This window comes from Mandrillus leucophaeus, unplaced genomic scaffold (assembly GCF_000951045.1).
Source record: "Mandrillus leucophaeus isolate KB7577 unplaced genomic scaffold, Mleu.le_1.0 Scaffold598, whole genome shotgun sequence".
Lineage (NCBI taxonomy): Eukaryota > Metazoa > Chordata > Mammalia > Primates > Cercopithecidae > Mandrillus > Mandrillus leucophaeus.
In genome coordinates this window covers 194,083-206,260 of record NW_012106452.1, presented here as the reverse complement: position 1 = coordinate 206,260, position 12,178 = coordinate 194,083, and the positions used below count along the sequence as shown (strand labels likewise).

The 12,178-nt window shown below is 35.8% G+C and overlaps 1 protein-coding gene across 3 annotated transcripts in view; it reads left to right on the top strand.

Annotated features, from left to right (window-relative positions):
- SNTG1 (syntrophin, gamma 1) overlaps window positions 1-12,178 on the top strand; it is an 804,940-nt gene that overhangs the window by 627,159 nt on the left and 165,603 nt on the right. For all 3 annotated transcript variants that reach the window (XM_011999541.1, XM_011999542.1, XM_011999540.1), the window contains 2 exons: window positions 213-295; window positions 7,133-7,263. In XM_011999541.1, the coding sequence (XP_011854931.1) occupies window positions 213-295; window positions 7,133-7,263 (214 nt within the window). The remainder of the gene's footprint in view (window positions 1-212; window positions 296-7,132; window positions 7,264-12,178) is intronic.

Genomic DNA, 12,178 nt, shown 5'->3' with positions numbered 1-12,178 from the left:
AAATTTTGTGTGAGTCTCTTTTAGTGCCCAGATATCTGCAGTCACTTGGCTTACTTGCAAAACTCTGGCTTTAGTATAACTGAAATAAAATTGTATTGTAATATCTGATTTACTTGATATCATTGAGTATCCTTGAAAGTTTAATGGAATGCATAAGTTTAGAAGGGTATGGCGTTCTCACCAGTGGAATATTATGATTTTGTCTCCTGCAGGTGCTCCAAGTGACCAGAGCAGTGGCACCTCCTCTCCTCTCTGTGACAGTGGCTTACATCTCAACTACCACCCCAATAATACAGTAAGATGACCCAGGCACAGCTCAGATTAATAAGGAGATAACACACAGTTTGTGAAAACTGCTAGCGAATCTGTTTTATGTGATAGATAGGAAATCCCTGGTTGCATAATCATTTAAGTATTATGATAAACAAGAAATGGAAAATAAATAGGTCAGGGTTTTTATGCCATTTTTTCCCCTCTCAAGTCTGTACGGATTAAGTTCTTTTTAAGCAATAGATACTATTAACTTGGGGAGGTCACTGGGAATGTATAATATCATACAATCATTTTAGAACATTGCACATTACATGTGATTTCAGGTTCAAAATGCTTTGATATTAGTTTTACCACTTTTTTCTTTTGAAATTACTTAACTAAAAGTACCTATTTAATTTGCCATTTGTTAGAAATTTTTAGACAACTTTACGCACAGTAAGCAGTCACTGCAGTGAGAAAATCCGATTCACACATTATTTTAACATACAATGAATGTTTATACATGTATTTAGTAAAAGTTAAAATTAACCTTTGTTTTGTAGATATTTAATAAAATTTTAATCTTTGTTTTCTACTTGCATTTTGAGTAAATTGATTTTAATATTTTATAAATATTTTTGAAGTTCCTTGTATTTCATCCTTCAAAACACTCACACATTCTTTAAGAAATATTTTTTTCTGGTTACAAGCACATCTAAAAATCATCTTGCATGCTTACAAACATGAAGAGAAGCAGAGGTGACCTTAAGCAGAATTTTTTCGTTCTATTCCACATATTACGGTACAGACTTCATGTAGTTTCTTCTACCGACTCGTATGATTCATACTGTATTTGAAATTTTTGTCAAAATAGTGGCATTTTAGTTCAAAGCAATCTTTTTGAACATCTTCAGTCCTGAATGGCCTTCACTGTACCTGATTTCCCCAGTATTACTCTTCAGCTGAGAACCTTAGGCCCTCAAGTTGTCGACTTTTTTCCATCATAAAAAGACATTTGCCAAGACAAAAGGTTATCTGTACAACTGCAAGGATATTTTAGGATATTTTCTAAAACCAGCCTCAGCTGGATATATTTCATGTGACCATGTTTGAAACCATTTTTTTTTTTTTTTTGCTAGAGAAGTAATTGCCACACAAAAAGGGGCATTTAAAACCTGCACGTTATGCACATGTACCCTAGAACTTAAAGTATAATAATAATAAATAAATTTAAAAAAAAACACAATACAGCATGACGGGAGTGACTTAAAATTTATGAGGAAATGTACAGGTTTCCTAATGAAACACTTAGATATACAATGGAGTTTTTTACCTCTTGATTTTGTAATTGCTGTGCTCACCTTCTTCCCTCCCAATCTAGATGCCTTCGATAATTTCAATGCCCTTCTGGTGCACCTGCCCTCAGTAGCTGGAGGTGTTGGCTGTGCCCATTCACAGCTGATCCCTCTTCTCTGGATCCCCTTTGCCTGGGAGTCAGAGCTCATCTGGGTGTTGGGCACTACATGCCCTGCTTCCATCAGTCCTGAGAGGTTGCTCCTGAGAGTGACCCTACACATGTCCCTCAAACAAGAATTTCCATCTCAACTCTGATCCTAAGACAGAAACAAGAGCACACTTACTTCAGAGTGGGAGAAAGCTGTTTGGAGCTGTTTTGTTCTAGGTCTTGTCTCATACCCTTGAACTCCTGTATAATAATGAGAAGCAGAGGAGTCCAAATGGCAGGTCTAAGGGTAGAAATCATTCTGGTTTGTCTTTAACCCATTCCATTGACATATAGAAAAATGTGTACAGAATAATGTCCTTCCTTAGAAAACTACAATTACAGCAAGAAAATCACTCCAATTCTATAACATGATTGATCCCAAATAAATTCAGTTTTATAAAATTAAAAATAAAGCAACTGTTACCAATTCCTCTTACTGGAGCTATGTCTTCCCATTTCCAGAGGCACATTTTATTAACCTTTGAGCATTAGAATTGAACATTCTTTTGACATTGCTGAAGATATTTCAGTGTAAGGCAATTGAAAGTATTTATCATGATGCTATAGAGAATAATAATAAAAAATATGGAAACAAAACAAAGTATATTCAAAATAAAGACAAAAGTCTCAATACATATCAATTAAATGCATTTTTGTTGAGAACTTACTCTGTGGAAACACCCCTCCATTATACTTTGGGGAACAGTTAATTATGATTTTAACACAAGAACAGTAAGATCCAGATCTGTAGACGAAAGCATAAAATTAACTATAACATAAGCAGAAAAAAGAGGAATGAGTAGCAGCATTCTAATAACAGAGGTAAAAAGCTGTAGAGACTTTGAACATCTGACTAAAAAATTCAAAGTAAGTTGAGAGACTACAAACCAAGTGTGTGCTTTGTTGCCCACACGGGAGACTAACCTGCAATGGTAATCAGACCATGCAGGCTTGCACAGCCAGGGAGAGCACGTGCTGTTCCTTCTGTATCTTGAATAAGCTTTGATAGAGGAATGGTGAGTGGAGAACACCTCTACTCAGAGGTGTCCAAAATTTGGAGAGGTCAAAGACATGAAATAACAAGACAGTGAGCACTCGGAAGGAAAAGTGCATTGTGAGGCAAGTTTTCTTTCCGCAGAATACATGTATATTATAGACAGTCTACTTAAAAGAAACATTTGATTCTCTGATGTGTCTTAATTCTCAGTTCTATCCTAGGCTCACAGACTGCCTTTTCAATGTCTATACCTTGATCTGAAGCAAATTTTGAGTATTTATTATTCTGGTTTTCTAAGATGTCCTTACTGTATTTTTAAGGCAACATTTTAAGTCTAAGGGGAAATAAAGGATTATAATATATTAACATCATTCCACCATCCTACATAAAAATATCATCTATTCTTTCTAAGGATGCACAACATCACTAATTTTAAGGGATATGAAAGTCACTTGCTTTGCCAACCCAGACCTTGGCTCCTCAGCCCCAACCCAGATTCACTGAACTTCTCTCTTGAAATGGAGTAGAAGGATTTGTTTTGTCCTTACCAGAAGATTCTGATTCAGATAATCAGCCAAGCAGACTGAGAAACATTTTTCTTAACTGTACACTTTTAATTAATACATCCTATGCTGCCAAATCCTTAATAAAATATGGGTCAGCAGTTTGCCCTGTGTGCAGTTCTGTTTTGGTAAGATAGTTGTTCTTGAGTTTATTGTGTGGCATGTGTAAAATTTTGGGAAAAGAGCAAGGAAACATAAATGCTTCTTTTTCCAATCACATTATTAATATTTTAGGAAACAACGTTTTTGACATTGTAAAGTAGAGCTATTGAAAAACAGTCATGGTTCTCAAAAGCATAAAAGTGGTTGTGTTTTTAGACTATCTTTTGTGCAAAAATAAATCTGACTGCTATTCCAAAATATGATCAGAAAGTAAATTTATATTCTATTTACATAAATAAAATAAGTAAGGAGAAAAATTCTTTAATGGATAACTTATCTTCCACTGTAAATAACAGGTCTATAATATGAAATATATCAACTCTGTTTAGTCAAATAACTGAAGAGGGACTTACTCATATTTCTTATAAACAAGAAACATAAGAAAGTGACATATTTATACCTTTGGTACATAAAGGCATCAAATCAAGATGCCACAGAAAGAATGTCAAAGGCCACATATATTTCCATACTTGCCAATCTATGAAATGGACTGCTATGGTTTGTAAAACCTACCATATTCATGTATTTGGTGATTAGTCAGTCCCCAACATCTCATTATCCATGTCTTTAACAATCTTCGATATATTCTGTCCCATTTATTGATGAAACACAAAATTTGAGGGAAATTATTATTGTATTTTATGAAAGATGAGAAATTATCTTTAAATAATATACTTGAAGATATATAACCAAAATGTGCAATAATCAAGTAAAAAAATCCAAATTGGCCGGGCACGGTGGCTCAAGCCTGTAATCCCAGCACTTTGGGAGGCCGAGACGGGCGGATCACGAGGTCAGGAGATCGAGACCATCCTGGCTAACCCGGTGAAACCCCGTCTCTACTAAAAAATACAAAAAACTAGCCGGGCGAGGCGGCGGGCGCCTGTAGTCCCAGCTATTAGGGAGGCTGAGGCAGGAGAATGGCGTGAACCCGGGAGGCGGAGCTTGCAGTGAGCTGAGATCCGGCCACTGCACTCCAGCCTGGGCGACAGAGTGAGACTCCGTCTCAAAAAAAAAAAAAAAAAAAATCCAAATTATTTTCCATTGTTTCACCTCTGATTATGAGTGTTGAATGTTAAATGTGCTGCAGTAGATCTGTTGGCTCTGCTATCAAAGAGCTGTTAGTCTAAGTGAATCTTGGGGGTGCCCTTTGCTGGCTGGGCAACTTGGGTAGATTGTTTACTATAGAACTCAGGAATGCATGTGTGTACTGGGGTTCTGGGAAGGAGTTTCAGTCATTGTCAACATGAACCTTGCTTTGTGCAGCTGGGTGGGTCCTGGGCCACTTGCAATCCCCGTGGACATCTCTGACCTGGCCACAGAAACCTAGTTGGTTTACCCAAGCCTGCCACGCAGTATTATTGCTTCCTCATGTTCCCTCATGATGAAAAGGTGAGAAGTAATAATAAAATGCTTCTTAAAAAAACCTTCTTGGCTCACACCTGTAGTCCCAGCACTTTGGGAGGTCAAGGCAGGCAGATCACTTGAGGTCAAGAGTTCAAGACCAGCCCGGCAAACATGGTGAAACCCCGTCTATACTAAAAATACAAAAATTAGCCAGGTCTGGTTGTGGGCATCTGTAATCTCAACTACTTGGGGGGGCTGAGGCAGGAGGATCACTGGAACCCCAGTGGCAGAGGTTGCAGTGAGCTAAGATCATGCCATGCACTTCTAAGTGATAGAGTGAGACCCTGTCTCAAAAAATAAAAAATAAAAATAAAAAAACCTTCTGTTTTTCCCTTCAAATATGAACATAGTAAGAGCTTTGTTTTCAAAGATGTTGCAAGTGGTGTAAGCCAAGCACTTAGTACAGGCAAGTATTATTAAAACTACTATTAAATAGTAACAGTAATATTCCTAAAAATGTCCTCCCTAAAAGTTCCATGTTTAGAAACAATTTTGCCCATTATTTGAGCTTATTATTTTTGAGAATACATTATTTGATACTTTTTACTTACAGCTACCAAGCGATGCATCTAATTAGTTTGTTTTAGTAAATGTTAAATTACCATTAGCCTTTTAGGTATATTGAAAACAGTATGGAGCTATTTAGCTGGGCTATATTCTAAGAACTTTTTCATTTGTTGCCGTAATCTTACCAGTTGTTATCATTATTATCCCCACTTTGAAAATAAACACAGTAAGACAGAGACTACAAAATTTGCCCCCAGGTAATGGACTAGTCAGCTGGGAAATTGGTATTCAAATATAAGTGGTCTGATTCTGACTTGCAGCTTAAGCGCTCGCCACATTGTACTGTTGCCTAGCTGACCCCATATCATGCGCTGACCACCTGTAACAGCTGACATAAAGAACTGATTCCGTGTCATGAACTGACCACGTATAACAGCTGACATGAAGATCTGACCTCACGTCACATGCTGATCATCCATAACATCTGATATGAGGCCAGGAGAAAGAATAATATGAAACCTAGGTTTGTGCCTTTGCAGTCACCAGAGAGGCATTCAAAGCAACTGGCTAGCATTGAAGGACAGGTGTCTTGGAGGCTGAGGTGCTCACTGAGTCACTAATAGGGACCCCTCACTAAGTGATCTTAGCCAGTCCACCCTTCCAGGTATTCTAAACCACTCCACTCACTTAGTACGTTTTTGTTTGCTCAATCTGAAACAATTAACATAAAAATGCTGGGCAACATACAACCTTTAGTAAAAGTAATACTGTTTTTCACTGGAAGAATTGTTAAAAAAATTTAATGCCTGAGAGTAATGCTTAATAATATTTAGACTTCACAGAGTTTCAATATCTAGACTAAAATAGAATCTTCTTCCAACTTTATCACTCAAAAATTAGTCAATAAAGGGAAGTCAATGTTACCAGTTTACTGGCCAAATTGAGCTTACAACCCATGTCAATTTGAATATTAATATTATTTGATGTGCTGGTGTGACAAAGAAATTTTAACATTAAAGCTGAAATAATGAAGAAACATGAATCAAGTGAAAAAGCCCAAATTTTATCAAATGTAAGTCTCCTCCATGTAGAAAGGGAAAAAAAAGCTCTAACAAAACTTAAGATATGTATAATTTTAAGCCAACAATAGTTGCCTTGATATGCAATTAAAACAACATAAGAAAGTATAAATTCTTTAAGAATATGAAGTTAGAAAAACGAGCACAGATTTCCTTGAGTAGTGTTTTGAAAGTTGTTTTATAGGAATGTTCATTCTATTCAAAAATATTTGCAAAAAACTGATAAATTAAAAACACTTATAATTGTGCTTGACACTCATAAAATACTTGCTAATTGAATGAACTACCAGTTATTTTTATTTTTTCACTTATTGGTTAATCATACTTACATTTTTTTCCCACTTTTTCCATTCTTGAATAAATTATGTTCTGTCACACTCTTATCCTTTCCTTCCATCTCCACTCCTCATTTAAAAATGTTTTCACTAGCATTCTTAGTCTCAATAATTCCTTTCTTAACTTCTTATAGCATTCTATTAATAAATGAGTTAACCAATACAACTTTAGTGTCCGTAATATGGAATTCTTCTCATGGTATTCCATAAACGTCTTTTGATCATTTAGGGGAAAAATAATATCCCCCAGATGAAAGGGGTTTGGGACACAGAAACTCAAAGCACAGAAGAAAAACATTACATTTAAATATTTGTCTTCCTTTCAGGACACATTATCATGCTCGTCGTGGCCGACATCTCCAGGCTTGAGGTGGGAGAAGCGATGGTGCGACCTCAGACTGATCCCTCTACTACACTCACGCTTCTCTCAGTATGTGCCCGGCACAGATTTGAGTCGGTGAGTCCATGTTTATGGGTTACGATTGTTTTGCTTATTAAAAAAGAGGCCTTTTAGGAAACCTTTTAAACATATCACAATATGCCTTATGATTTTAGTATGTTTTTTATAGTAGAAAGAAGAGCTTCAAAATAGTAATCTAACAAAGTTAAACACTTACTATTCTGATGACAAAACCACAAGTTAAAGCCCTGACTCTGCTATTAACTTATTCTAATGGATTCAATGGATTCAATAGATAGTTTTGTTAAGTTTTCATATTTCCTCTTGTGTTGTTTACTTCTCAAGAATATTGCATAGTTTATTTATTTATTCATTCATTCATTTATTTTGAGTCAAGGTCTAGCTATGCTGCCCAAGCTGGAGTGCAGAGGGGCGATCTTGACTCAATGCAACCTCTACCTCCTGAGTTCAAGTGATCCTCCCACCTCAGTCTCCCGAGTAGCTGGGACTGCAGGCACATGCCACCATGCCCAGCTAATTGTTTTGTTTTGTTTTTGTAGATATGGGATTTCACCATGTTCCCTAGTATTGAACTCCTGGTCTCAAGAGATCTGCCTGCCTTGGCTTCCCGAAGTGCGGGGATTACAGGCATAAACCACATGCCCAGCGGCATAGTTGGTCTAAATTATAAGATTTATTTTCTGCTTTTAATATTCCTATATTGTTATCTATTTTACTAAGTGTAAGATAAGTAGTGGCCTCCTTTTCATTCTGGAATTTTTTTTTCTCTTTTTATCTTGATCAGTTTTGCTAAAGAGTTGTACATTTGGCTAATTTTTTAAAAATGATTAATTTGGGACTTTCTTGGATCTCTTAACTTATATATATACTTTATGAGCCTCTGCTTTTTCCCTGATTGTTTCCATTTCTTAAGTTTTCTGCTTGAATTTTTGTTCTTATTGCTTTTTGAGCCGGAGATTGGGAAAGTTTTCTGTAAAGAGCCGTATAGTAAATTTTTTTTTTTTTTTTTTTTTTTTGAGACGGAGTCTCGCCCTGTCACTGCAAGCTCCGCCTCCCGGGTTTACGCCATTCTCCTGCCTCAGCCTCCTGAGTAGCTGGGATTACAGGCGCCCGCCACCGCGCCCGGCTAGTTTTTTGTATTTTTTAGTAGAAACGGGGTTTCACCATGTTAGGTTTCACCAGGATGGTCTCGATCTCCTGACCTCGTGATCCGCCCATCTCGGCTCCCCAAAGTGCTGGGATTACAGGCTTGAGCCACCGCGCCTGGCCAAGAGCTGTATAGTAAATGTTTTATGTTTTGCAGGCCTTAATATCTCCGTCACAAAGTACTCAGCTCTGCTGTTCTGCCACAAAAATAGCCGTATACAATATATAAATAAATGAGCGCACCTTTGTTCCAATAAAACTTATTTACAAAAACAGGTGTCAGGCTAGATTTGTCCCATAGGCTTTAGTTTGCGAGTCCATTTTGATAATTAGTTTCAAGATTTATTTTTCCTAATATATCTTGCCAGATCTTCACATTTCCAGCAAATACTCTTGTAGTTAACTCCTGCAAGTTTAACATCACCTCTTGACTTATTTATAGTATTTTTGAGTATATCACTTTGCATAGTTTTCTGACTGGTTGCTCGAGGTATATGTGTAGGTAATGTATCCCAGTCTACTGGTAACGTTTTACCACTTTGAATGAAGTATAGAAATGTTGCTTCCATTAAGATTCCTTTATCTTTCCTGTTTATAAAGATATTGCCTTAACTTCCTACACATACATCAAACACTATATTGGGTGGTATTATGAATTTTGCTTCAACCATCAAATAAGATTTTAAAAACTCATAGAAAGGATAATCCATTATACTTAACCCAAAGTGTACCCGTCAATGATCTTTCTGAATTTCAAAGCTTCTTTTATCGCTTCCTTTCTGCTTAGATAATTTTTTTAGACATTCTTTAAAGGTAGATTTGCTAGCATCTAATTCCTTTAGTTTTCATTTATCTTAGTGGACACAGACTTTGGAGTTGACAGTTCTTTTCTTTCAGTAGCTAAAATATGTTAGGCATTAATGTCCACTGTCATTCAAATTGGTGTCCCCTATAAGTAATACGTTCTTTCTCTCTCTCTGCTTTGAAGACTTTTTTCTTTTTTTTTTCAGTTTCAGAAGACTAATTATGAAGTATGTTGGCACATATTTCTTTAAGTTTCTCATAAATGGGCTTTATTCGCTTCTTAAACCTGTGTGATTATGACTTTCAGCAAATTAGGGAAGTTTTGACTTTTATTCCTTCAAATACTTGTTTAGCCTCACTTTACATTCTCTCCCTCTGGATCTCTGTTGATGCAAATATTAACCCTTTTATTATTGTCCTGCACATCACTGAGAAACTTTTTAAGAATCTGTTTTCTTTCTGTTAAACAGTTTGGGAAAAGTTTATTGATCTGTATTTATGTTTTCAAATTTTATTTCCTGTCATTTAACTCTGCTCTTCAGCCTATTCATCATTTTATTTTTTTTGATTTATTTTTTCAGTTCTAGTTTATCTTTTTAAAAATAACTTCTTTTTTAAAGTTTTTAAAAACAATTTTATTTGTTTCAAGAAAACTTCTAATTGCTTGTTGAAGCATTTTTATGATGGTTACTGTGACATCTTTGTGAGATAATTTCAATATCTCATTCATTTCATTGTTAGTATCATTAGTTCTTTTCTTGTTCAACTTGTGATTTTCCTGGATATTGATGTGACAAGTGATTTAACAAAATCATTCTAGACTTTGGATATTAAATGTTGAGATTCGGGTTCCTATTTAATCTGGGTTTTGTTGTTGTTGTTCTTATTCTTCTTGTTGTTGTTTTTAGCAGGCAATCTCTTTGTTGTGAGGACTGCATGGGTGTATATGTTAAGTTTCCTAGTGCACCATGCTGACACCTGGAAAGGTAGATGGACAGGGTCATTAACATTTCTTGGTTGCTAAAGGTTGGAGGTAGAAGCTCAGTTCCCCACAGAATTCTACTGACATAAGGAAGGAGGTGGATGGATAGGAGAGGCCAACTAGCTCCACCAAGTACCACCTCATTCCACCGTGGTGATAATGGTGGGAGAGATCCAGCTCCTTGCTGGGCCACACTTGTCAGCACGGAAATGGAGGCACAGTACTTACTTGTCCCATCTCCCACAAGCCCGTTTAGTCTGATTGTTGCAGGTGAGTATGATAGTTCAGCTGTCCAGGACACCCCACTGACACTACCCTGGCAGGGAAATTGGAGCCTGCTTCTTTAAGGTGTGGAATGGAAGACCAGCTTCCTGCTAAGCCCTGCTGAAAACCTTGTGAACAGGGAGACAATGTATCCATTGATATTTGACTGAATTTGGGCAGGTGTTGCCAAAAGGTTTTATTTTGTTTGTTTTCAGTGTACCCATTCTCTAGTCCTTTAGAGTAACAGGTTTCCATTGGAGGCTTTATGTTTTTAAAAATCTTGCTGTTAGCCATTCAGAGGGGAGGATTCAGAAGGTCGGATTCAGAGGGTCATGTCTAGGACATGCAGGAGGAAAAGCCAGCGACTTAGCACTTTTTTTTATCCCTGAGTTTGAAGTCCCTAGTCATTCATGCTTACCTGTTCACCTCACAGGGGCTTCCCATACTTTTGTCATGTTAAGTGTGAAGTTCTTTAGTTGCATCAGGAAGCATCTGATAAGAATGAGGTCACTTTGTCTTGACCAGAATAGGAAATCAACAAATATTGGTATTCATATATTTTAAAAAATTCATTTGATAATGTTTTATTTTTGTTATAATTACTTCTTTGACGTATGGACTATTTAAAAGTGTATCATAAAATTTCAAAATATTTGTGGATTTTCTAATTATCTTTTTGCTATTTCTATTTAGTATAATTTCATGCTAGATGATTTCAATCCTTTGATAATTGTTGAGTCTTGATTTTACTCAGCATATATGTTAATTTGGGAAATGTTCTATATGTATTTATAAAGGATGAGTATTGTAACTTTTTTAGTGCTGTGTTGTACATATTTCAAGCAGGTCATATGTGTTCATTAGAGGCTCTGATCCTCTGCATCAGTCACGATTTTTTCCAGTTTATTGTATTAGGGTTTATATGAAGATGGTAAAGTGTCCCACTATAATAGTAGATCTGTGTGTTTCTCTATATTGTTGAGTGACTGTTTACTGTGTATATTTAATTATGTTGTCAGATACAAGTAGATTTAGAATTTTTATAAATTCCAGTTATATGATGCCTGATAATTATGACATGTCCTATACCTTTGGAAATATTTCTCGCCTTTAAGTCTATCTATATTAGGATAAATAAAAAACAGGTTTATATTTATTAATATCTACTTGTATATTCTTCTATCCTATTTAAACTGTTCTTAGTCTTACTGTACAAAATGTGCTCGTTCTGCATTAATATATAGGTATATATACACATCTATATATTATACATATATTTGGAATATTCTTTTTTGTTTTTAATCCAAAGTAACAAACTTGGTCATTAAATCAAATTAGTCTAGTTACTTTTAATGTAATTACAGATATATTTTGAATATACCAGCTTATTTTTTCCATTGAAAATCCTAGCTTTTTATGATTAAACCTTTTATTTTGAAAAAAATGTATATTCACATGCACTTGTGGGAAATACTATTTTCATTTACTCTTTGCTTATTATCCTAAATGGTATCATGTTGCAAAACAATAATACAATATCCCACCAGAAAATTAACTTGAAAAAATTCACCACACAGATTTTTTCCTTTAATTTATTATTATTATTATACTTTAAGTTATAGGGTACATGTGCATAACGTGCAGGTTTGTTACATATGGATACTTGTGCCATGTTGGTGTGCTGCACCCATCAACTCGTCAGCACCCATCAACTTGTCATTTACATCAGGTATAACTCCCAATGCAATCCCTCCC